The 27,048-nt window shown below is 37.8% G+C and overlaps 2 protein-coding genes across 6 annotated transcripts in view; one reads left to right on the forward strand and one right to left on the reverse strand.

Moving 5' to 3' along the window:
• The window catches only part of PROS1 (protein S), a 74,292-nt gene extending 69,347 nt beyond the window's left edge, over positions 1 to 4,945 (reverse strand). Inside the window, exon 1 of one of the 3 annotated variants that reach the window (XM_042999112.1) lies at positions 4,929 to 4,945. The gene's annotated coding sequence lies outside the window, so the exon portion shown is untranslated. Of the gene's footprint in view, positions 1 to 4,823; positions 4,895 to 4,928 lie in introns of those variants that run through there. The other 2 variants (XM_042999113.1, XM_042999110.1) reach the window with 2 other exon arrangements.
• Positions 4,946 to 5,168: 223 nt separating this feature from the next.
• Positions 5,169 to 27,048, forward strand: part of ARL13B (ADP ribosylation factor like GTPase 13B) — a 67,179-nt gene continuing 45,299 nt past the window's right edge. For all 3 annotated transcript variants that reach the window (XR_006222184.1, XM_007095927.3, XM_007095928.3), the window contains exons 1-3: positions 5,169 to 5,483; positions 18,614 to 18,684; positions 25,136 to 25,385. Coding sequence is in view for 2 of the 3 variants with exons in the window: in XM_007095927.3 (XP_007095989.2) it covers positions 5,425 to 5,483; positions 18,614 to 18,684; positions 25,136 to 25,385 (380 nt within the window). In the remaining variant the exon portion in view is untranslated. The remainder of the gene's footprint in view (positions 5,484 to 18,613; positions 18,685 to 25,135; positions 25,386 to 27,048) is intronic.

A 27,048-nucleotide genomic window follows, 5' to 3' on the forward strand; every position in this document is an offset into this window, starting at 1 on the left:
CACGGTGGAGACACCTTCCTCGCCCGCTCCCGAGCTCCTGCGTTTCGTTCCCAGTCTCCGCAATGTGAACTTGCCCGAGAAGGGAAGTTAAACGCAGTGGAAACCTCTAGCGAGCTAGGGTGAGAGGCTCAGGGGCCGGGGAACATTGAGGACTCAGAGGACAGGGTATCCGAGCTAAGATGGAAAAATCATGCCGAGACACTCTGATGTTGGGGATGAAGACATTCATCAAGCCTAGAAGCGAGTAACTCCAGGAAGGCGACAGAGAAGAGAGAGAATGGAAACAAATGGGATAGTTTTGATCATCTACATTTTTATTTTGTTTTTGCATTTATGATGTAAGAAAAAAACTATAGCAAAAATATGTTTTGAGAAGGAAATGAGAAATATATCAATTCCATCACCTTCAGACAGCTCGTTTTGGTTTTTTTTTTTGCAATATAACCCCTACTTTTTGTGCTTAGACATACACATTTGAAATGTTATGTAATGTTTAAGGGGGCATCTGGAACTAAAACGCCTGATTCAAATCTCAATACTTCTATCACTAGTTCTGTAACTTAAATTGCTTAACCTCTATAAGCCTCAGTTGTATCATCTGTAAAAGGGGATAATAATGGGTTTTCATAATGTTAATGTAAGGATATTTTAAAGTGTATTTATTTATTTTGAGAGAGAGAGAGAGAGGGAGCGCAAGCGCCAAGAGTGGCCAAGGAGAGAGGGAGAGAGGGAGAATCCCAAGTGGCCTCCTCACCACCAGCGCTGAGCCCCACACCCCATCCTGGGCTCCCCACTCCTGGGCTCCAACGCACCCTGAAACCAAGATTTGGACACTCAAGCAACTCAGCCAACCAGGCGCCCCTGAAATCACTATCATGAGATACTGTATTCCCATATTCATTACAGCATTTCTCAGAATAGCCAGGATTTGGAAACCACAACCTAAGTTTAATCAATGGATGAATGGATAAAGAAAACATATGATATAGAGATAGAGATAGATGTAGATATCTCACATTTATACATGGCTTTTGGGATATTATGCTAAGTGAAATAAGCCAGACAGAGAAAGACAACTACTGTACAGAATCACTTATATGTAGAACCTTTAAAAAAAAATTTAAAAAGAGAAAATTCATAGAAATAAAGGAGCTGAGGAGTAAGGAAACGGAGAAACACTGATAAAGGGTATATAAACTTTCAGTTATAAGATGAATATGTTCTGAGAATTCAATGTGCAACATGGTGACTATAGTTAATTATACTATATTATATACTGAAATTTGCTATGGGAGTAGATCTTAAATGTGTTCTCAAAAAAAAAAAAGGTTAACAATGTAAGGTGATGGATGTGCTAACTGTAGGAATCATTTTACCATGTATACATATATTAAATCATCGTATTATACACTTCAAATATGTTATAATTTTATTTGTCAATTATCCCTCAATAAAGCTGGAAAAAGAAATCAAGTAACATTTAGGCTGCTAAATAATCTCTGGGAGAAGAAATAAGAGTCTCAGCTAGAATCATGACAGCAAGATGGTTTTCATTATTAAGAATACACTAGATTACACTATGGTGAAATAGTCATGAAAATACAGTGGCTTAAGGTAAGTGATTAAGTGTTTACTTCTTGCTTATAGGAAGTTCAATGCAGGACTTCCTAGGCAGACATCTTCCATGTGTTGGCTCAGCATTCCACGCTGTTTGGGTTTCATAGTACTTCAAAGTTAACAACATAGTCTCCCACAATTACCATTTCGCTCACATTTCACTGGACAAAACAAGTTGCATGACTTCTAAAGGGTAGGAATAACTATCGTATATGCTTGTAAAAGGAAAAGGAAAAGAAAACTGAAAATAGTATGCAGTGCGTATGTCTACTAAACCACTTACGGTATTGAAAAATGAGTACTCAATTTAGTTGACTAACTGACCATCTATATGTGACACCAGAAATATTTGGTAATGTATCATTCTCAGGGAAGACAAGAAGTAGAGCTGAGGTTGAGTATATTTTGGGGGGGGGGGGGAGTGTTGAGTACAGTTCCAGAAATCCTGAAGAAACACCTGCATGGTAAGTCCCTTCAGGTACAGAAGTAAGTAATTGGATTCTTCAAGAGAACATGTTTTTCTTTATTTTTTATTTGTTTACTGAGAGAGAGAAAGAGGCGGAGAGAGAGAGAGAGAGACAGAAAGAACAGGGGAGGGGCAGAGAGAGAGAATCCCAAGCAGGCTTCTCGCTGTCAGCATAGAGCCAGATGTGGGGCTAGATCTCAGGAACCATGAGATCATGACCTAAGCTGAGATCAAGAGTTGGACACTTAACTGACTAAGCTACCCAGGCACCCTTAAGAGAACATGTTTTTGAAAAGAAAAGTAGAAGGGAACGCCTGGGTGGCTCAGTTGGTTGAGCGTCAGACTTCGGCTCAGGTCATGATCTCACAGTCAGTGAGTTCAAGTCCTGCATCGGGCTCTGTGCTGACAGCTCCTGGAGCCTGCTTCAGATTCTATGTCTCCCTCTCTCTGCTCCTCCCCCACTCACTCTCTGTCTCTCTCTGTCTCTCAAAGATAAATAAATGTTAAAAAAAAATTAAAAAAGGAAAAAAGGAAAGTAGAAGGATAAGGTCAGATCCTGGAGAATACATATTGGGAGCTGAAGGAAGAGTGACCAGTGAGATCAGAAGAGAACCAGAATAGTATGTAATTGTGAAAAGCCAAAGGAGGAAAGAGTTTTAAAAGAGTTAACTGTATTAAATGTATTAAGTAATGAAAAAGAAAATGAGAACTGACTTGGTAATTAGGAAGATAGAGGTTACATTTAAAAATGTGTTTTGCATAGTTTGATGAAGCAGAAGCCCAATCACAGTACATTGATAAAAAGAGGGAACAGAAAAAAAAAAATAGTGCTTTAAGCTTTTAGTGGTAAACTACCAGTTTAAAAAGTTAGATTGTGAAAGTAGAGTCATCAGAAGCTTACCCCTACTCCACCTGGAAATTATAGCCAAAGGTCTAGGAAAAGAAAATGGGGAGGGATGTATTTCACATGTTGGATCAAGAATAAATAATCAGGGGCACGTGGGTGGCTCAGTTGGTTAAGCGTTGGACTTTGGCTCAGGTCATGATCTCACAGCTCGTGAGTTTGAGCCCCATGTCAGGCTCTGTGCTGACAGCTCAGAGCCTGGAGCCTGCTTTGGATTCTGTCTCCCCCACCCTTGCCCCTCCCTCACTCATGCTCTCTCACTGTGTTTCAAAAGTAATAAACGAAATGTTAAAAAAATAAATAATCAAAGGAACAGGATTTCAGAAAAGTTGAGAAGTGATGTTTGTCAAAGTTGCAGGAAAGTGGTTAACCTTGGACAAGATAAGGTAGATACCTTCAGATATTAGAAAATGAGAAGAAACAGATAACAGTGAGAAAAGAAAATTCATGAAAGTATAATCTAACTTTCCCATTAGCACTGTAGAATAGAAGTATTATTGTTTCTGGATAGGACAGTCCAGGCAGAGGAAGCATCTGGCATGAAGGGCAGGTTCACTTAGGAAAACCAGTAGAGGTCATGCAGCCTGCAGTGACTGGAAACAAAACTGAAGTTATCAAGTTAGGACAATAAAAATACTAAACAAGATCCTACCAATTTGGAGAAAGAGGTGGGAGGTCATGTGCCATAAATGTTTATTAGGCAAACGACACCAACTTCGAAATCTGCCATCTGTTATTTGTTAGAAACTGCACTTAAGCTTTATTTCTCTCATTTCATCATCTTAGCATCCCCACAGTGTAGGTATTGTCATTGACATTTGGCAGATGGGGTGCTTGGGTTCAGAGATAGCAAGCTGTAAGAGATGTATATGAGTTTGAATTAGGGTTACATGAATGAGTGAAGAACAGAGAACAATTTTAAAGCTAAATCTATTGTAGTCCCAAACCATTATTTTTCCCCTGGATATGCTGGACATTACAGGGCCCTCTCTCCTCTTACCAAGATTTTAAAAAATTTATTTAAGTAGGAACAGAATAGACACACAGGTTCCTACAGACCATGCATGCATTTTTTTCCCCTACAGGAATGTACTTGTCATTTTTTTTCAATTTTTTTAAACGTTTATTTATTTTTGAGACAGAGAGAGACAGAGCATGAACGGGGGAGGGTCAGAGAGGGAGGGAGACACAGAATCTGAAACAGGCTCCAGGCTCTGAGCTGTCAGTACAGAGCCCGACAGGGGGCTCAAACTCACGGACCGCGAGATTGTGACCTGAGCCGAAGTTGGACGCTTAACCGACTGAGCCACCCAGGCGCCCCTTGTCATTTCTTTTTCAAAAAAATATAAAAACAAATGCAGACATCACATACCTTTGTAAATAAAATAAGACAGTACAAAAACAGCATATCATCATCTCCATCGCGCAGAAACCAAAGAGCTAGCAACCGAATACTTTCTAAAAATCCTAGAAACTATATTGAAATGTTAATATTGGTTATCTTTGGGTGGTGAATGTGAGATCTTGTTTTCTGATCTTATGTTTTTTTCAGTGTTTTTCACATTTCCTACAATGAACATACTATTTCTTTTGAAATCATAACCCCCCACAATATCATTTTACATTTTCTGTAACAGCAATAAACATTATAGAGATTAAAACGTCACTGTCATCTGAGTTATTGGATAGTTAGCAAATGAGTTTTCCCTTCGTCCTTAACTTATAATAACTGTCGCAGGGCATTGTTTCTGCAGTTGTGCAGTCAGAGTCTACCGGAGTCCCAAAGGATCCCAGTCCTGCTTGATAAAACAAAACAAAACAAAACAAAACACGCACAAGACCTAAGTAAGCTCTCTGGATCTCAGTTGGGGTTAGAGACACACGAGGAACAACACCCTCGGCTGGCAACACATTTTGTGTGGGTATACAGAGAGGACTTGCCCAAGATCTGTCGGGGATTTTTCAACTCATCTGTGGACGCTCCGGTTGCCTAGTTACGAGCGCCACCTCCCCGCCCCCCGCCGTCCCGGGGGAAGGGGAGCCCGACCCTTCAGCCACTCAGCGGCCCGCACCACGGGCCGACGAATGCTGATTGGAGAAGCGAAAGGCGGTGCTTGGGGAGGGCCTTCCGCGCCTGGGAGAAACGTCAGCGCGTCGACGCGGGGTTTTCACTGGCGGGGCTCCGCTAACACTACTCGGGTTTGGGTGTCTGCGCCTTTGGCCGAGCTGTGCCTGGGCGAGGAGGCCGTTGTTCGCTCGCCGGCCGGCGCGGTTACCGGGACTTGGCGCTGGGACTGACCACCTCGACCCCACTCCAGACTTCTCCGCCTCCGAGGTGCCTCGGAACGGCTGCAGCCGTCGGGACTCGGCCCGGGGCAACTAGGGGCCCTTCCTCGCTCGGGGCTCGGATGGGAGGCGTTGGGAGGAGCGGCCTGGGATGTTCAGTCTGATGGCCAATTGCTGCAGCTGGTTCAAGCGGTGGCGGGAGCCCGTCAGGTAAGCTGCACCCGGCTGGCCGGTGCCGTCCTAGGGGATTTGGACAGTTGCCCCCTGAGGGGCCTGTTGGGGCGCCACCTTTCCTCCGGGAAGAGTCGCTCCCAGGCCGTGGGGGATGGTTTTGCTCCCAGTTTGAATCGTCTCCGAGGGAGAGAGCAGGAGGTAGCTTTTTTGCCTAGTTACATTTCAGATTTCTCAGAATGCGTACTCTTATTATTTAAACGGGTTCGAATTTCTTAAGAAGTTGTGTCTTTTGCGTATGGAGTTGGAAACTACCCGTTGTGTGTTTTTCCTGACTTTTGTAATGGGATTTTTTTTTTTTTTAACAGAGAAGCATGGGATACAGTTATTATAACATCCACACATTATTTTCCAACACCCCCCCCCCACCCCACACACACACTCACTCACTCACTCACTCACTCACTGTTTTAAGGAGTTAGGTTTGAAATCTGGCTCCCCTGCTTAATAATTACATGAGTTAACCACTTTGGCCCCTCCTTTGTTATCGATTAAATGGGGGTGACAATCTCTGTGCCTTAAGAGTGTTGTATTAAGTGAGAATAGCTGATGGAAAGTGTCTTCCTAACTGTAGTGTAGCTTCAATTTTCATGTAACATCTAGTTAAGCCTTTAGTTGAAAAGGTCCACTTCTTAACCTTTCATTTTGGAATGCTAGATGTATTAATATTTAGCACCTGCTACTTGATATTCATTCATTTGTTGAGAAAATACCATGTTGCAGGTACCGTGCTAGGAAAGAGTCCGTGAAAATGACACTTTTTTAGGCTTACCCTATAAAGAAACCTTAAATTTGTTACTCCTTATAAATAATGTTGACTTTGGAATTAGACCAAGAGTAAATTATAACAAAGTTTTGATTTTCTTGTGATTTCCCATTTCCTAGTGAGCTTCAGTTATTCAGCATTTTGTCAGAGATCACAGAGAAGACTTTTGGGATACAAGAATAAACCTAAACTTTTACCCCAAAATTTTTTGTTAAATTTTATTGTCAAAAACATAAAGTCTCTCTTTTGTCTTCATAGCATTGATCTGTTTTCTTTAGTGTGCCAAACATGCGCAAGCCTCTTTTACCTAAAAAAAAAAAAAACCCAAACCAAATGTTTTCTATTGCTGCTGTAACAAATTACTATTAACTTAGTGACTTAAAACACAAATTTATTACCCTGCATTTCTGAGGTCAGAAGTCTAAAATGGGTCAGCAGGGTTGCATGCCTTCTGGAGGCTCTATGAGAGGATCTGTTTTTCTTTGCCTTTTCCAGAGGGGTGGGAAGGGGGGGGGTTGGGAAGAGGTTGCCTGCTGTCCTTGGTTTGTGGCCCCCTTCCTCCATCTTCAAAGCCAATTGCATAACATCTCTTTTGTCTGATCTTTTACCAGGACATTTAAGAGTCCCTTTTATAAGGACTCTTGTATTGAATTGGGCCATCCCAAAATAAGCTTCCATAAGAGATCCTTCACTTAATTGTGTCTGCAAAATCGGTTTGCCATGTAGGGTAACATATTCACAGGTTCCATCGATTAGGATGTGGACGTTGTGGGGAAGCCGTTATTCTGTGCCCACCATGATAAACAACCCTCTGTCCCTGCAGCTATGTTTGCTCTTTCCCTTCACTCCAGATGGAAGAGTTGGCTATGGATTCCTGTCTCTGACACTTTAACTCCTTTCCTCTCATGCATTCCTTAACTTCCTACATTAGGAGACTTCTGCCCAGAAGTTGTTCCTGCTACACCAGATGCTGCCTGGTTATTAAATCCAATGGATTCTTTTCAATCTCTTGGCATCATTTGACACGTAAGACCATTCTCTTCTTGAAATTCTGATTTTATTTTTTCTGAATTAAAAAATTTTTACCTTTCTATCTGTTGTCTTTTCTGTCCCTTTTTGGCATTTAGCCTTTCTTCATCTCACTCTCAAGTCTTCCCCAGGATTTTGCGTTCAACTCTCTCTTTTTTTCCGTATATTCTCCTTTCCTGGGCAATTTCACCACACAGAGACTTCAGCGGCTACTTAAACATTGACTCTCAAGTTCATATTTCCAGCAAAGACTCCTCTACTGCTTGAAGACTTACTTATCCTGTTCCACAAGAATCCTCAATCCCTGCGTATCCAAAATTGAACTTTATGTCCTCTCTCTTTTCTATGCTGAATTGCTTCTGCTTTCCTTTTACCCAAATCTAGCCAAGAGTGATTCTAGATACCTCTTTGGGCTTTGTTCTCTCAAATCATCAAGTCCTTTGGTTTCTACCTGTTTAATACCACTTATATGTCTTACACTCTTTTAGCCTTTCCATACCCACTGTTCTGTTGTAGCTAAACTTTCCATTATTTCTCCCCCAGATGTCTTTGACAGACTTTCCACTGTTCCCTTCTGATTGATTCTCTACACTGTTGCCAGTGGTCTTTTTCCTTTTTCCTCCTGTTGTGCCAGTTTTGGGGTACTTAAGTTCTCTAGCCCTCCATACCTCACCAAATGCCCTTCTTTTTTTTGGCTGTTCCTAATCATTCCTCACTTGTCAGTTGGGCAATTCTGTCAGGAAACTGTCTTTGCATTCCAGCTAGATTCTTTACCCTTTCATTGTGTTTGCTTTGCACCTTGTATTTGTCTCTACTTATCCATGTTTTGTAATGAAATGTTTATTCAGCTCTTCTCACTGGTCCTCTAGGATGGCTTGATGGCATGGATGGCTAAGCAAAAAAGTGGCAGATATTAGTTACCCTCAATCTCATACCCAAAGATTCCCATTTTGGTGTAGAATCTCTTACATATCTGTAAAGTTTCTTTTTATTGAAGTGTAACTGACATACAATATCTTATTAGCTTTAGGTGTATATCATAGTTATTCAATATTTTTACAGTATCAAATGATCCCCGTGGTAAGTGTAATTATGATTTGACATTATACAAAGTTATTATAGTGTTATTGACTGTATTCCTGATGCTGTATATAACATCCCCATGAATTATTAATTTTATAACTGGAAGTTTGTATCTCTTAATCCCCTTCACCTATTTCACCTGCACACCATTTCTCCCCACTCTGGTAACCAAGTTTGTTTCTTGTCTCTGTCTCTGTTTTGTTTGTGTGTTATTTGTTTTTTAGACTCCACATATAAATGAAATCATATGATACTTGTCTTTGTCTGATTTGTTTCACTTAGCATGATACCCTCTAGGTCCATCCTTGTTGTTGTAAATGACAGTATTTCATTCTTTTTCTTGACCAAGTAACATTCCATTGCATATCTATATAGTTCCTCTTCTAAATCTGTCCATCAATGGACACTTGGGTTGCTTCCGTATCTTGTGTATTGTAAATAATGCTGCAGTGAACATGGGGGTGCATATATCTCTTCAAATTGGTATTTTTGTGTTTTTTTTGGATAGATACCCAGAAGCGGAATTGCTGGATCATATGGTAGTTCTATTTTTAATTTTTTGAGGAACTTCCGTACTATATGTTTTCCATCATGGGTGTGGTTGCACCAATTTACATTTCCACTAATAGTGTATGAGATTTCCCTTTTCACCACATCTCCACCAACACTTGTTATTTTTTGTCTTTTTGATAATAGCCAGTCTGACCAGTATGAGGTAATATCTTATTATAATTTTGATTTACATTTCCCTCATGATTAGTGATGTTAAGCATCACTATGTGCCTGTTGTCTGTCTGTAGTTGTCTTTGGAAAGATATTTGTTCACGTCCTCTGCCTGTTTTTTAATCGGGTTGCTTTTTTTTTTTTTTCTTTTTTTGAGTTGTGTCTGTATATTCTCCTAAGTTTTATACATTTGGATATTAATCCTTTATTGGATGTATGATTTGCAAATATATTCTCTCATTCTTTGCCTTTTTGTTTTGTTGATAGTTTCCATATGTGTGAATTTTTAAACAATAGATAATAGAGTTGCTGTTTCACAGCTTTTTATTTATTTTTGCTCTAATCATAATTAACATCTTTTTGCAACATTACACGTTTCTCATCTTTTTAAGCAGAATAGTGTGTTCTATACATTCACCAAAGAATGTGTAATCATTCCTGTTATTAGATATTTAGGATATTTAAAATATTTCACTATTGTGAGCAGTGCTTGGGTGGGCATCCTTATATAAATATTTTTAGAAATGGAATTCAAGACCAAATGGTATGAAAAAGTTTAATGTATTTGATATCTGTTGCCAAATTGCTCTTCAGCAAGGCTTTAAAGAAAATCACTTGTTACTCCCACCAGAAGTATATAAAAGTGCCTTTTTCCCCTCAAAAAGTGAGAGTCATCACTTGTTTTTTCCAAGTTATAGGGGGAAATGCTATCTGCTTTTAGTTTCTATTTTCTGAGTTCCTAGTAAAATTATTTTTTCCCTTGGACTTTTGTATTTCTTGTTTTGGGAACTTCCCAACGATTTCCTTCTCTATTTTTCTATCGAGGCAAGTGCATTTTCTTACTGAATTTTCTAAAAGAGATTTTAAATGTATATAGTAGTAACCATTTCTCTGTAGTATATATTGCAGATATATTTTTTTTTGATTTGTTATATTTGTGAATTTTTGGTGGCATTTGAAGCATAACCATTAAAAACTTTTTTTTTATTGGGCGCCTGGGTGGCTCAGTCGGTTAAGCGTCCGACTTCAGCTCAGGTCATGATCTCGCAGTTTGTGAGTTCAAGCCCTGCATCGTTCGGATTCTGTGTCTCCCCCTCTCTCTGCCCCTTCCCTGCTCATGCTCTGTGTCTCTCTGTCTCTCAATAATAAATGTTAAAAAAATTAAAAAAAAAATTTTATTTACACCACTCTTTCAGTGTAATAATTATATTCCATTATATGTATCCAAGATTATATTCACCTACACCTTTTTTCTAATATGTTCATATTTTAATTTTTAACATTTAAAACTCTACTGAAATTTATTTTGTGTATAGGGAACAGGCTTCATCCTGGACACAAACCCCCAAGTCATGGTGGTCAGTATATTCTGGACCTTGTAAACAGGTCCTTACCCTTACATATTATCATTTACATATTTTGAATGCCTATTATTTATACCAAGTAGCATCTTGGTATTAGTGCATTAGTGCATATAAAATATGATAGAATATGCAAGAATTGAAAGATGATTTCCAAGATTTTTAGCAAGAATAGAAAGCAGGATTTTGGAAGCAGTATAATTTTGCCTGGATCTTGAAGAAATTTGTGCTTCCCAAGCTTCCCATGGGCATGAATTCAGAAGTGGCTCACCTAACAGAAGCAGAAAATTAATATCAATTTAAATGAAAAAAAATTGGCAACAAGAGTTATATAATATTATAATTAAAAAATAGGTAGGGGCACCCGGATGGCTCATTCGATTGAACGTCTGGCTCTTGTTTTCAGCTCAGGTCAGGATCTTCCCGTTTGTGGGATTGAGCCCTGCGACACAGGCTCTGTGCTGACAGCATAGAGCCTGCTTGGGATTCTCTATGCTACTCCCGCCGCCCCTCCCCGCTCCTCTGCCTGGCCTCTGCCCCTTCTCCCCCTGCATGTGCACATGTGCACGCTCTCTCAAAATAAATAAACATTAAAAAATAAATTAAAAGTATTTTTACTATTAATGTAAACAAAAAGAAAAATATACTAGGTACTCATGTGCCTATCACCCAGATTTTACAAGTATTAACTTTTGGTTAGCACATTTCTGCTTTTTTTCTAAAGAAAAATAGATAACAAATCTTTGAAGCTCCCTATATCCTATTCATCTCCTACCAATCCATCCCCAGAAGTAACCACTAGCTGGAATTAGTTTCTTGTCTACCTGTGTTTTTTGTTGTTACAATTCAGCCTATCTAAGCTTTACCGCAAATTTATTAGTAAATTGTCATTCATTTGGCCAAGTCTAAAGGAAGAGACTTAGATGTTACAGTAAGCACTGCAGATTAATGCTTTCTGTACATCACTGTGGTGTTTGGTAAGGCGTACATAGCCATGTTTTTTGGTTTAAATAAATATAACTATAAATCCTAGGTCATTTATAGAAATTGCTGAGTTTTTAATTTGTTAATTAAGCTGTACATACAGATTAGCAAGGATTATCTGATGTGCTGTACACAGAACTGGAATGTTTCACATTTCTTTTTAAACCCCTGTGGCTTCTTGTTTATCCTCAGTACGAAGTTTAGAATTTTAGGATAAAAAGGACTTAGAGACATTCGTATTCTACCTCTTTATATTTTAGGAATGAATAAATTGACACTAAAAATTTGACTTAAGATTTCAGAGTTAGCATATGATCTCAAGTTTGGTCCTCTTGCTATTTATTATTATTATGGTCCTCCATAAATTTAGGTAGTGATTTTGATGTAATATTATCCTGAACTCCACAGTTTGAATTAAAATGTCAGCAAATAATGCACTTGTACAATAAAATCACGCCATAATTTTTTTTTGGTAAATATTTTTTATTGTATCAATTTTTTTTGTGGTAGGTTTTTTCTTTCTCTTGTACATTTATCATAAAATAATGTTCCCACGTGTCTTCTCCTACATGTGTCTACATTACTTTTTAACTTTGGAACTTGCTTTATGTGGTTCCAAATACTTTCAGTAATATCAATTTGATGTGTCAGGTTTTTTTAGTGTTTTAGTGAAATATTTTATTTTGACTTGCAAAATATTTTTGAAGTTAGAAATAGTTTCTATGTAATTATCTCATTTGAGGTATTGTCTCCTTAGTTGATAGATCAGGAAGTTTAGAATTTTAGATGTTCAAATGATCGCAATAAAATCACTCAGAGAAGATTAATAATTCAAATATTTTCTGAATCTGAGTTCAAAAGCCCAGTATTATGTTGCTTATATTTCTTACATATCAAATTATTTATCTGTTACATACAAAGAGACTCTGAGATTAAATATATAAAACAAGCTTTTGACTTTTAATCCCTACTTTTTTTTTTTTTTACTCAGAATTACTTCAGTTTTAAAAATCTTTCTCACCATTAATTATTTCCTTGAAAACTTGGGCACGTAAACTTCTTTGGTTTGGTGTAAGAAGATAAATAATTGTGATTACGTTTTCTAAGATTGAACGGTTACTTTTATGTGAAGATTAATATAAATTAAATCCGTTATAATACTTTACCAACTGAAAATTATATATTTTAGTTTTACATAATGTTTAGTCAGGCAAATGGGGGAGTCAGAAAATATATTATGCTGTGTCATTCCGTAAAGATGCTTAATGTGTGCCCAGCACATTTGATCCTGGGGCTCCTGAGCTGATTGACAAGTTCCAGTAGAGGAGACTATGTGAGAAGTTGCATGAGAAAAATTAAGGTCTGTTTGCTGTGGTAGCATTGGACGGTCAGGAAGGACGGAAAGGACTAGGGGAATAGCAGGACTAGTAGGCCTACTGGAGGAGAGTGTCAGAAGAGGAGTCTGCAGAGTTGGGACTTGAGTCTGTTTAAGGATTTTAAGCAGAAAAATGCTATAGTTAGATTCCATCGACATCATGATTAGGTTTTATTAGCCGGATGCAATTCATGACCTCAGTATCCCTGTTACTAGGTAATCTACCTTCTGTTAGGTCCATAAACTAGGTTATGATTGTGACAGACCTAAGTCTGGGGTGATACTTGCAAGGTTCCTTGATGAAAACGAGCCACATGTTTATCTCTGTGCATGTATATAAATACTTTCTAAAATATTTTTCGAGAAAGAGAGAGACAGAGTGCAAGCCAGGGAGGGACAGAGAGCTAGGGAGAAGCAGGCTCCAGACTCTGAGCTGTTAGCACAGAGACTGACATGGGGCTCAAACCCAGGAACCATGAGATCATGACCCAAACTGGAGTTGGATGCTTAACCGACTGAGCCACCCAGGCGCCCCTGTGTGCATATATATGATGCGAATAAATGACAGGCTAAACAAATGGTTCAATAGTAATAATTCAATAGTAATAATTATTACTTTTTACAAACCATTGTACTTAAACTTCCCATGGAAACTTCTGTTGACTAACTTCTTATTAGCGCTATAGCCTTGAGTAACTTGTACCTGCTCTGCTTGCAGGGACAGTAAGATGTAAATGATAGGATAAAATAGCTTTGAACTGTTGAGACATACTGTATAAATTCAAAGCATTGGTTATTGCAGGATTTGGGAAAAGATGAGAGCATTTTCTTCTGAGTTACTTAATTTGGGGCAATTGTATAAAAGATACTTTTATTTTGCAAAACTTTGCAGTATTTGATATTGATTGTCTCTTCACCCCTCTGGAAACTATTCCCGGTGCAGCCATTTCTTTGGTCTCATTTCTTTCTGACTGAAGTTTTAAGAGTTTTTTCAAAGGTTCTTGGGGTGCCATGTTCCCCTGGCTCTTCTCCGTCCTGTGCTCTCCCTGGGATCTTTCATCTCTTCTCATAGTTTTAATTACCAGGTGTGTCTCATAAACCCAAGACAGATCTTTCTGCAGCTTCAGACTTCAGTGTGAGATGAGCAAGCACTGCTGTCGACGTGTGTAAAACTGAAACCTGTTCATTCTCTTCTGTAATCTGGTTCCTGCCTGTTTTTGTGGTCTCATCTCATGGACTCCCTAGCTTAAATTTTGTGGTATAGTAAGAATAGCTATTGATTGAGCATTTATTTTGTGCCACAGACATTGAGCACTTCACTTGCATTGTCATATTTCATTTTACCACATCCCTATGGGATAGTTGTTATAATCTCATTTTACTGATAAAATTCTAAGAAGTTAAATAACATGGCCCAGCTCATATAGCTTGGAAGTGGCAAATCTGGGACTTGAATACAGGTCTCTCTAATACCAACTGTGTGCAAATATATCAGATTGCACACAATCCCTGTTATTTGTTCCTGATAAAAACATAGTCCTTCCCATCCCAGCCTTTCTAGTTTGATATATAATTAGAGACTCAGGGATAAACTGCAATAAGAATGAAGTGATAACTTCTGGGAAGGTCACATTGTTAACTATTTGTTGATACTAGTTCCTAAAGCAGAAGTATATCAGGTTTCCTTTACACTCAATGTGTAGTTGTAGTGAGTCGTGATTATGTATGATGAGCCTCTAGCAAGCATGGTCTCCTTTTGTTTAATACGGCTCTACTGAGGTGTGCTCTTAACCCCTGGGTTTAGCAACCCGATATCCTGCCAGTTCTCCCCTCCTTGGTATGGTATCTTCCCAGGCAGTGTTCTCAGTCTGGAATCTCTTCATTCTCCCTCCTTCTATTTGCACCTTTCCCTTGCTTGGCAAACTTCTCCACTTTAACAATTTAGCTGAGGCATTGCCTTGTGTAAAAAGCTTCCCTGATCTTCTGTATCTGTATCTCTAGGCTAAAATTATCTTGCCCTGTATTACTTAAACATCTTGCATATATAGATGTGAATATTCAACTGTCATAGTGTCACAATGTGCTAATATTTGTTTATGTTTTAGTCACTCTCATTAGAAGATGAGTACACTGAGATAGAAAACCATGTCTCAGGCATTTTTGTGTCTGTAATGCCTAATGCCTAATGTACTTTTATTGAATTACTGCCTGATCAAATGACTAAATGATTGTTTTTTTGCTAGTGTCAACTTTTCCAGATGCTATGAACTTAAGAACACTGTATACTGTTTTTTTTTTCAATTGAAGGATTAATGTACTTGATCAGTAATCATAAGATTAAAGGACATAGAATGTCTTCCATTTTTGTACCACAGCCAACTGTTCCCAGTGATAATTTACCATACTTTAAGCAGGTGTAATGACATGTACATTTTAACATGTGTTAGATTGTACATCTTCATGTTTTAAAACGTTGCATAGGATTTTGAGTGTTAGGTGAATGTTAACCTTTTAAATCCATTCTATTCTGAAAGTATAAATTCAATGCTTTGTTATCAGAGATTGCAGTAATTCATGCTGATTTTTATTTGTACTGCTAATGTTATGTTTATTCATTAAGACTTTAATGACCTCAAGTATTTAATTAAAGTCATGTTTTCAAGTATATAGCATAATGATCTAAAAAATTAACTACTTTCAACAGTAGTCAAAGTAAAAAAGAAATCTAGAGAGGCTTATTTTATGCCAGTCTCAGCATAATTATAATTTTCCAAAGTGATTTGTATGTTTGAAGGACTTTTTTTGTTTGAACCTAATATTTTAGTAAGAAAGGAAAGCATTTTTTTTAAGTTTACTTATTTATTTATTTATTTAGAGAGCACAAGCAGGAAGGGGTAGAGAGAGAGAGAGAGAGAGAGAGAGAGAGAGAGAGAGAGAGAATCCCAAGCAGGCCCCACACTCTTAGCGCGGGTCCCAGTGTAGGGCTTGAACTCACCAGCCGTGAGGTCACGACCTGAGCTGAAACCAAGAGTCAGACACTTAACCGAGTGAGCCACCCAGGTGCCCCTAGAAAGGAAAGCTTTTAAAGTAAAAAGCAAATATCTTTGGTAGCTAGCTTTAAGAGCAGTGTTTCAAAATGTGTAATAGCAATTACTTGGAAGGTTTTTTAGGCCGACAGACAAGAATGGAGAGAAAACGTTAAGATGCAACCTGTGTAATACAGAAGGAAGGACAGCAACCTGTTTCTTGTTGTAAGGTATAGGAGGGCTAGGGATTGTGGATGTTTGTGTGCTGCTCTGTACAAGGTATATAATTAATATTTATAGAATAAATGATGCACATAAGCATACTGTGGGCATTTGTTCCCTCATGGTAATTGTTTTGGTTTATGGTCAGGTTTGAAGCATGGTGGATCTTGAAATGCATCATACATTTTTCAGAGGACAATTGAATTTGTTTTAATATCATTTTAATCTAATTCATTGTATATCTAGTAACTTGAGTTACCTAAAATATTACATAAATGTGACATTATCCATCCATCTCTTTTGGATAATCATTTATTGTATTTTGTTTAGGGAATTATTTTGTGTTTAAATCTTATTTGATATTTAGTAGTTATGAATTCTTCAAACAAAATAATAAATTTATATTCTTAAAAATCACACACAGTTCCTTAAGTAAATTCATATTTTTCAAAGTTGATAATGCAGGCAAAATTTCTGTATGCACAGAGATATCTGGACCTCAAATACAACCTCAGCTCCTTAAATTCGTGCCAGTACCATACTATCTTGATGATTACAGCTTTATAATACATCTTGAAGTCTGGACAGCTCCTTAAATTCGTAATCTGTCATGGTTCTCTTTGACATTCCCATTGACCCCACCACTGGCTGACAAGGTTGGGGTAAGGGGATGCTGCTAATTGTGGCTTACTTTATTCTTGCACTTACTCAAGCTTAGATATACTTCCATTCATTTCCCATGGTGGGTAGAGATGGTTGAAACATTTAGAAGACTAAGGCTCTTGGATAACAAAGGAAATTAATATGGAGAGTAAATTAACTTCATTCACAAAAACCAAAGCCCTCAACTACAAGGCCCCGCATGATCTGGCCTCTGGTGTCCTTCCCTGCTCCCTGTCCTTCCCTGCTCCATTCTCACTGGGTTTTACCACATTGACTTGCATGCTGATGCTAGAACATTCCTGCATACCCTCATGTTAATGCCTTTGGCCTGGGTGTTCTCTCTTGCCCTAGATATTTGCATGACTAACTCCCTCCTTCAAGGCCTTGCTTCAATTTTACCTTCTCAAGAAGGTCTGCCCTGATCACCCTAATGTAAAACTGCAGCCTGGCTCCCATCTCCATTCCTGCCTCCCTTTAGCCTGCTTTACTCTATATTCTTCTTTTTATAGTAACTAATCACCTTCTAACATACTACATAGCTTATAATGTACTTATTTCTTACATTTATTATTACTGTTTCTTTTCACTAACGTGTAAATTTAGTAAGGGAAGAGTTTCTGTGTCTGTTTTTGTTTGCTTTTTTTTGTTGCAGTCATTTGAATAAAAAGGTATATCTCAAGTACCTAGACCACTGGTGTCTAGCGTCCAGAGGGTGGTCAGTAACTATTTAATTGGTTTAATAAGCGACTAGTTTGGTTTTTGCAAGACCCAGTGTGTTCTTCCTCAGTGTGCAACCCCTAACTTGTCTGCCTCACACCTCAACTCTGTCCTTTCTTTTTGTTATATGAATCCTTTGAAGACATCTGGAATTAAAAACAAACAAACAAACAAAAAAACTCAACACAACATATCCAAGAGAGTCAGGGCTAGAGGGATGAAAGAACGCCCCTTCTAACATCTAAGCTCTGTTTTTTTAAACTCTTCTTGAGATGATCCTCAGTGAAGATGAGTTGGCAGAAACCCTGACTGTATCGCATAGGAATGTGGCCCTGTGGTTTTAACACAACAGCTGTGTTATGCTGCGACTTTCTCTCTATATTCCCAAATCCATGGTGTTAATGAATGGTCTTCCCTCTTGTATTGTGCAGTGGTTCAGCCTGAAACAGAAATGAGCTTTAGTGGTAGACTGAATTGCCAAGATAATAGGACCATTATAATAGGTTTGTTCCTTTATACCTATGCCAGGTTTAAGAAGTCTCTAGGAATTAAGTGACTTAGGTTCTGGTTTTGACTCTAAGCAACTTGTCTTACAAGTCTGGGTTTATGTTTCTTCGATTGTAAATTGAACTAGACTTTTTTTTTTTTTTCTGATTCTCTGAAGTTTAGCTATGTCATCAAAAGTATTTTAAGCTTTATAATTTTAGGAACACTCTTCCAAAATATGTTAGCACTTAATAATCATGTTATTATACTGTATTTAAGATTTATACTTGGAAAGGTGCTGCATATCTAAAAACAGAGCTGAACACACCGTTGGTGTGTGTGAATCTTTAGCCATGATAAATAGCTCATGTGTTAGAATCCTTTTCCTTCTTTCTCTTATTTCTTCTCTACCTTTTGTACTCTCTCTTGTACAACTTTCTTTTATTTTTTTCCTTTTTTGCTTATAGAACAAAAGGATGACACTTCAAGGATATTTCTCAAGAATTTTGTTTTTTGAATATGTTTCATTCATTACTGAACTGCCTGGGGTCCAGCAGATTGTCCTATACGTAGTAGATGTTCCTTATATGTTGCTTGAGTGAATGAATTTGCTTTTATTTTCCCCTGATATTGGACTAACTCAAAAGTGATTTTTAAATTTTTATTATTTTAAGAAAGGTGACTCTTGTGATGGTGGGACTTGATAATGCTGGTAAAACGGCAACGGCAAAGGGAATCCAAGGAGGTAAGTTGAAAATGTTTCTTATTAAATTACTCTGAATTATTTATTTATGTAAATTGATTTGTTACATAATCATTTGGTACAGATAGTATACACTCCATCTCTTTGTATTCTTAGTAGACTTGTGGCTAATATGGGGAATAGATTCTAGCTTACTAGTACCAGCCTATTAACATGTTTCAGATGTGAATAAATGCAGAGGTGCAGAGGATCCTTGAGGTCTTTGATCAGATAAAAGGCATTACATCTGTCTTCTCAGCACAGGAGGGAAAAAGTAAAAAAAGGACATGCCCATCTTTAAGGGTACCTATCTTCCACTTGCATTCTCTTGGCCAGAATTTAGTCCCAAGGCTGCACCTAAATCAAACGGAGGTAGAAATACAGTTAGCCAGCATGTCTTTCCTTGCGCGTCTTGATTGTTTTTCAATATGATACGTAATTTTTATAGTTATGTTAAAAGTAGGGCCTCTTTTTTACTAAAGAGTTTTATGTCACTTATATTACATCTCATTGGATGTATTACTTAGTCTTAATTTAATGCTGTTTACTACAACATAGAAGCAACTGTGCTAGTGAGTTTGTTGTGTACCCAGAAGATGTAGCATCAGCCAAGCATGAGTATGAATTGAGAAGAAACTTAACATATATTTTTTGCTGAAAAAGAATGTTGCAACAAGATACGCATACCAAATAGAGACTTTTATTTATGGAGGTTTATGAAAGAAAATTAACACCTTGCAAAACTTGCTTTTGAAGGAAAATGTTTTGCCACCCCATATTCTACCATGTAATATTAGATATAAATTGTGTATTATCATCTGTGGATTCTTATGGTACCCCTCGTGCTATCTCCTAGCTTATATCCTCGCAGAGCACTGACTGTCATCATCTTATCCAGGGGCTGGCAAACTTCTTCTGTTAAAGAGCCAGATAGTAAATATTTGAGACTGAGGATCACGCAGTCTCTTTCCCAACTATACAACCCTGACATAATAATGCAAAAGCAACCATAGGCAATATGTAAACAAATGAGCATGGCCACCTTCCAATGAAACTTTGTTTATGGACACTGAAATCTGATGTGTTATGAAATACTATCCTTTTGATATTTTTTGCAGTTATTTTAAAATGTGAAACACATTCTTAGCTTGAGGGCCATATAAAAATAGTGAGCCAGATTTGGCCTGCAGGCCATGACTGCTCATCTAAACATCTTCACTTCTTCCATTTCTTCAAAGCCTTACATTCAAGGGAGTAGAATCTAAGAATCAGACTATCTAATTTCTTGTGTGTACTTAGAACACCCTCTTTCCATTAGGATCTTTCTCTTCTGATTTTCACCTCCATATATCCATCAGTTTCTCTTTCTGAGTTTAGAAAAAAATATTCAGGGTGTTACATCATGAACAAAAAGTCAAAGCTGCTTTCCACTTTGAGCTCCCCTCTGGTTCTGTTTTTGTTCTTTATCTCATATTTGTTTACTCCTCAGCCTACTCCACTGGCTGATTTCTTACCTTTTTTCTTTTTTTAAAGATTCCAGTTATGTAGAGCTACATGAAATTTTCCAGTGGAACCTTTTCATGCTTTTGTATTTGTTTATGCTCTTCCCACTTGTCTTAGTAGAGGGAATATCTGCTTTTAAAGCAGAATATCTAAATGTCTCTAAAGATGGTTTTTTTGTTATATAGTCTCCTTTATGAAGTCTTTTCCAACCTCTTGCTACCTTTACCCATTCCCATCACCATCAGTAGACTTGGCTACTTCCTCTGCTTTGGACTATACTTACCTATACCTGCTTGTATCACTACTTAATTACCCCCTTTGTTCCTGTATCTCTTCACCTCTCCAGACCATAAATTCCCAAAGGGCAGTTTTACTCATTTTGGTGTCTCAGTTCAGCCATGCCATAGGTGTAGTAGGTGGTCTTCTTACAACATATCTGCCATGGCTTCCACTCTTCAGCTTATTTCTGCCTCATTTCTGTTTCTTTTCTTCCCTTTCTCCCTCCCCCCCCCCCCCCCCACATTTCTTTTGGGATATATCTGCTTCTCTTCTAACTGTAGTGTCTAAATCCACATCCTCAGTGTCTTTCATCTAGAATGTTATAGCTTTCTAATCAAGGAATACTTTCCATACCTTGACCTTTGCTTCTTTCAATCAACTTCTCTTTTTTTATGGCTGCCAAAGTGATTGTAGTCATTGGATATAGGTTCAGTTGTCCTAACAAGAGACCTAAAATAACAATGGCTTAACAAAATAGAATTTTATTTCTCATAACAGTGCATGCAAAAGTAGTGTAGGGCTGGCATAACACCCCCATGGTGTTATGTTCCTTCTCCTCTTTTTTTTTTTTTTTTTTCCCTTGCCTACCTGGTCCAAAATGGCTCACTAGTACTGTGCATTTCAGCTGAGGGAAGAGGTAAAGTGGAAGGGAGGCCATTTTCTTTTCCTTTAAGGGCATGGACTAGAAGCTGCCACATCACTTCAGTGGTATTTTGGAGCTGGCTCTTACTTGCTCTTATTGGCTTATATCAGCTATCGAGATCCAGTTAGGTATATCCCTTCCCAACCGTGTGTTCCGGTACCTCACACTGGTAGTTTGAAATTGGCCATAGTGGGAGTATTCACACCATGGAAAATGACAAACACTACATATCAAAGTCCTGCAAGAGAGGTTAAACATTTAATGCTACACCACTAGCTCACTATCTAGAATATGTTCTAATAGCCATTCCTAGCTGCCACAGAGGCTAGGGATTTAAGTCTTTACCCTAAATAGGTATGTGCTCAGCTAAAAAACTAGGATTCTCTGACTGTCCAGTGCTATTTCCTAATAATTTCTAAGGAACAGTTGTTTTTTGGGTAGCAAAATTCTTCTTTGTGTAAATTGGTCCCTAGCATTGTTGGATATTAAAATATCTTCATTGTATTACAGTTGTTTGTTTATGTTTCCCCTTTTCTCCTCTATGTAAGAGCTCTGTAAAGTCAGAAGATGGATCTTATTATTGTGTATCTAGGACCTTGCACGGTGCTTAGCATACAATAGATGCTCAATAAATAAGTTATCGATGATATATTTCACTTTATCTTGGACTTCGCAGAGATTGTCTTAGCACATATACTTTACCGAAATCCTCAGGGTTGGGGACCATTTGTCTTTGTACCCCTGGTTATTATATGATCCCTGATCTATAATAGACACATGATAAATGGCTACTAGCATGAATGGATGGATAAATATGTGGCATGACAAAAGGAAGGATGGATGTAAGAACAGTAGCTTCAGCTGTCATGGCAGTCTGTAATGTTGAGCCACTATGTACTTTGTGCTAAGTACTAAGGATACAACGATTGGTTCCAGCTACTGGGAAGGTATAGGCTATTGTGAGGACTGGCAAGAAGACAGGATATTATGATAGTGCAGGTGATACTGAAAGTAGGAAGGAATTATCAGAAAGGATTTATAGGGAAGTTGTATCCAGAACATTTAGTCCTGAGTCTTGAAACACAGAACCGTGAGTAGGAACCAGAGGAAAGGATAGACAAATCAGGGAGGGAAGACTTTTAAAGTTCTGACCTGGATTTGAGTCCTGGCTCTGCCTACCATATAATCTTAAAAAAATTACCTAATTTGAATTGGTTTCCTGAGAATGTTGCCATCATTTTATCTGTGCTTATGTTGCTCTCCTGCCTAGAATGTTCTTCTCCCTTCTTTATTATAATTTTGTGGTTTTTAAGACTTCATTTTTATTTCACGGCCTTTCTGAAGCCTTTGTGTACCATAACTTTCCCCTCCCTCCTCTTTACCCTTTTCCTCTTGAATGCCCTCAGTCTTAGTCTGGGCTGCTATACCAAACCATAGGCTGGGTGGCTTAAACAACAGTTATTTCTCACAGTTCTGGAGGTTGGAAGTGTGAGGTCGGGGTGCCAGCATGGTTGGGTTCTTGATGAGGGAGTCCTCTTCCTGATTTACAGACAATTATCTTCTTTCTGTGTTCTTATGTGGTGCAGAGAGACACAAGACAAACTTTCTTGTGTCTCTTTTTATAACGGTAGTAATCCCATCATGGGGACTACACCCTCATGACCTCACTGAAACCTAATTACTTCTCAAAGGCTCCACCTCCAAATACCATCACATTGGGGATTAGGGTTTTAACATAGGAGTTTTGCAAGGTGGTGGGGGAAAGGGGGGGCATGGACACATGTAATCTATAACATCCTTATAGTATCCTCTCCAGACTTTTTTCATAGAAATATAGATTCTTGTGTTAATTCCATTAATACATATCTGTTGATATTGTACTGTATGTTCTTTGAGGACAGCAACCCTATCTTATTCATCTTTACATCCTAATGCCTAACAAATTCCTGGTACTGAGTAGGTGTCTATACGTATTAGTTCCCTCATCCCTACTCCAGCATAGTTGATTTATTTGCGCTGATAATTTCCTGGGGGTACCTCTAAACTCGTATTCAAAGATGGCTGCCTGTTTTAACTATGGAAACCAATTCTGGCCTGGATTAGATCCATTTGTTTTAGATGTCCAAGGTAATCCTGTTTTAGGAATATCACACTGCTTAAATTGCTTCTAAACTTTTCTTTTTCTCCTAAATAAAGAAGACCTTAGAAAAGTGTGACTTGTAACGTCTCTGCTAACTTTCTAGGGAGTTGTTTAAATTTTTTTTTAATGTTTGTTTATTTTTGAGAGAGAGAGAGAGCGTGCGCAAGCAGGGGAGGGGCAGAGCGAGAGGGAGACACAGAATCCAAAGCAGGATCCAGGCTCTGAGCTGTCAGCACAGAGCCTGATGTGGGTCTCAAACCCATGAGCCGTGAGATCATGACCTGAGCCAAAGTCAGAGGCTTAACCAACTGAGCCACCCAGGTGCCTCTAGGGAGTGGTTTAAACTACACTAAAGTAGTTGCTGAAAGGGAGTAGTACGTGGCAAGTCTGTTGCCCAGTCGCACCTAAGCCTAGCAGCAAATGCCTTTCAAATTTATCTTTGTAATAGCAAATATTCTGTTGAATGTGGGAATAATAACACCAGTGTTATTCAACAGAGCTTTCTGCAATGATAGAAATGTTCTGTATTGGCTCTGTCTAGTAGTAGTGTGGGCCACTAGCCTTGTGTGGCTCTGAACACTTTAAATCTAGATAGTTCAATTGAGCAACTGAAATTTTAATTTAATTTTAATTGATTTTAATTTAAAAAGCCTAGTGTAGATTGTGGCCATTGTAAACAAAGTCCAGTGGAGTAATGTTTGTTGTGGATTCTGGTGGTGAAGAGAGAGTGAAAGAGACAAACATGAAGTTTGAACTCTTCTTCATAACCATTGAGTCACCAGGTTCTATTAATGTTTCATGAGTTCTCTCTTTCCATTCTTCTCATTTTCATATGTCTCTGAAAAGTGGCCGTCACTCTCATTTCTAGTCAGCTCTAGAGATTTTGCAAAGATGTACCTTAAAAAAGCACTACTTTAGTCACATTAATTATATGATTGGTCTGCTGAAATACCTTCAGCTTCCGTTTCTCTGTCTTCAGAACTCTCTTAAGTCTGCATTCCCAATCTTAAGGGTTTGCGCCAAAGTTCAGTTTGTACTTTCTTTCCTTTGCTATTTCTGCTACTTAGCTCACTCTTTAGCCTGTCTACATACTACCTAGCTTTAAGGCCTAAGTCTGAGCTCTTAGTTGAAGTCTTTCTTGAACCTTAGTTATCTTTTTAATGTTGTCATTATTACCACCCCCTTGGCAGTTATAATCATGCATCCTGTGCCTTCTTTGTATTGTCATATACAGAAGTCCAAAAAAATTCAATTTTAAATTTATGAAAACATATGAAACATGTTCCTTAGAAACAATGAAATCTGCTCTATGTTTGTAAGCTGTCCTGAAAAGTTTTTTTATTTCAATTATAGCTTTAATTCAGTAGTTTGAAAAGAGTGGTCCTACTCTTCATAGCTTCTCCCATTCTTTGGTTCTTCTCAACTATTCTCTAAATATTCAGTTTTTCTGTATAGCTTCACAGAAGTTGTAATGGTCCCTGGGGATGGCTGTAGTGTTGAAGGGTTGAAATTTTTATTGTTTGTAACTTGGAGAGTCAATAGCCTTAAAGGCAAGAGTTCATTTATTTATTTATTCCTTCTACAGATATTTATTAAGTACCTGTTATATGGTAGACATTATTCTAGGAGCTTGGGTCAATACAAAACAAATAAGCAAAATACAGAAATTTTTATCTGCATGGAGCATAAATTCTGGTTGGATATTTTATAGTATCTACCCTTCTCCATATCTACCAGTATGCTTAGATGTAAAGCTTAGTGTGTAAGCAAATAATAAACATTCCAATTAAGACTAAATTATGAAAAATACTTTTTATGTCCTTTAATTTGTGTAGTTAATGTTATTAATTTAAAGTCTAAGGTTGTTTCTTTTGTGTGATTTGAAACAGAGTATCCTGAAGATGTAGCTCCTACTGTTGGATTTTCCAAAATTGACCTCAGACAAGGCAAATTTGAAGTCACCATCTTTGACTTGGGAGGTGGAAAAAGAATTCGGGGTATCTGGAAGAATTACTATGCTGAGTCCTATGGGGTAATATTTGTTGTGGATTCCAGTGATGAAGAGAGAATGGAAGAGACAAAAGAGACAATGTCAGAAGTGCTAAGACATCCTAGGATATCGGGAAAGCCTATACTGGTGTAAGTAATGTTGGTGTCATTGTAAACACAGGAGCAGTGGCATTAGCCAATAAAAAAATTTACTTAAGTTCCAAAATAAGCTAAAATAAGCTGAATAAGCTAAAATCATCATGTCCTAGTATAATAAAATGTATGCAGTTAACGAGATTGTTTATATAGTGAGACCTTATTGTGATGTTCTCTGTAGGGATTAAGGGTTGAGGCTATATTATAAAGAAGAGTTATACTTCAGTCTTCTGGGTATTCAAATGTAAACTCTTTGTTTTGTTTGATAATTTACTTTTTATCAAATTTTGCATTTTGAAATGACCTATTAATAACATTCTAGAATGGTTTTCAGAAAATTTTTTGCCCTCTTTTAATAACTTATTTATGTTTTGCCTTTGTCCTGTTTTTCTTAAAGAGTATTCTTGTCTGGAAGTTATTTAAAAAGTTTATTCTTCTAATGCCACACTGATTTCCAAATTTTTATTTCTATATTTCCAAATTGAATATGTGATCTGTGTTATCAACTTAGTCATATGCTTGTATCACTTTGTCCAGCTGCCTAACACTCTTTACAAAGTGACAAAGGACTTTTACACCACCTGCCCTCATAGCCTTTCTGCATAGTAAACACCAGATGGTGCTGTACCTATAAGACGTAGTATAAAGTGAAAGTTCTTTAAGTTGCTCTTAAAATCAGAACGAGTTGAATGTGTGCCCTTGCCTTCTTGTCCTTTTTCCTCATGCTTGTTTCATTACTGACGATTAAAAAAAAAACAAAAAAAACAACCTGCTTACCACATGGTTAAGTGAGAAATTATAAGCAGAGTTTCTTAGTGGTTCTCAGTAGTAAATGAACATTTTTAAATGAGGCAGTTTGGAAGCTCTGATTACACGAAGTAAGACTTTATGGCATTATTTATTGGTACAGGTTTTATGGCTTAATTTTTACACATTTAACCAATTAGAAAAGTGATTTGTGTAATAAATTCTTACCTTTATTGAATCTGAAGGAGAGTTTAATAGACATATATATGAAGAATGAATTTTGTTGAACCACATAGGCTTAATTAGTCTCTACACGTTTAAGCAAAGAACCAGCGTCTTCTAAAGTAAAAAGTATTAATGACTGAGAAGACTGATGCTCATGTGTAACATAATCGTGTGTGTAGTTTTTAACCTAATAGTCATTTACTGAATTTATTCATTTATTAATTCGTGCATGTGTTAATGAAGCAAATATTTACTGAGCATCCACTATGTGCTAGTCATTGTTCTGGTGATGGGGATACCGCTGGGAACAAAACAATATAATCCATGGGTGGCCTCAGAAGCTTACATTCTAGGGCTGGAGACACACAGTAAATGTAATAAATAAGTTATAGCAGACATTCGGTGATAAGTATATTGAAAAAAAAGTAAAGATCTCTTATCCTATGGTGGTGGTATGGCAGGGGTATGTTGCTCTTGTAATCAGGATAATCATAGTGGGTCTTACTGAGGAGATGACACTTGAGGAGAGAGAGGCAGTCAGGCAGATATATGTGGAAAAGCCCCGAGATGGGAGCATGCAGTTCATAAGCGACTGCAGTTATCACTGAAGAATCAAATAACAGCAGGAGGCCTGCTTCCAATTCTTTCACCTCCCTCACCTAATAGATTATCAGAATAGAGGTGA

Source organism: Panthera tigris, chromosome C2 (assembly GCF_018350195.1).
Source record: "Panthera tigris isolate Pti1 chromosome C2, P.tigris_Pti1_mat1.1, whole genome shotgun sequence".
In the NCBI taxonomy this organism is placed as follows: Eukaryota; Metazoa; Chordata; class Mammalia; order Carnivora; family Felidae; genus Panthera; species Panthera tigris.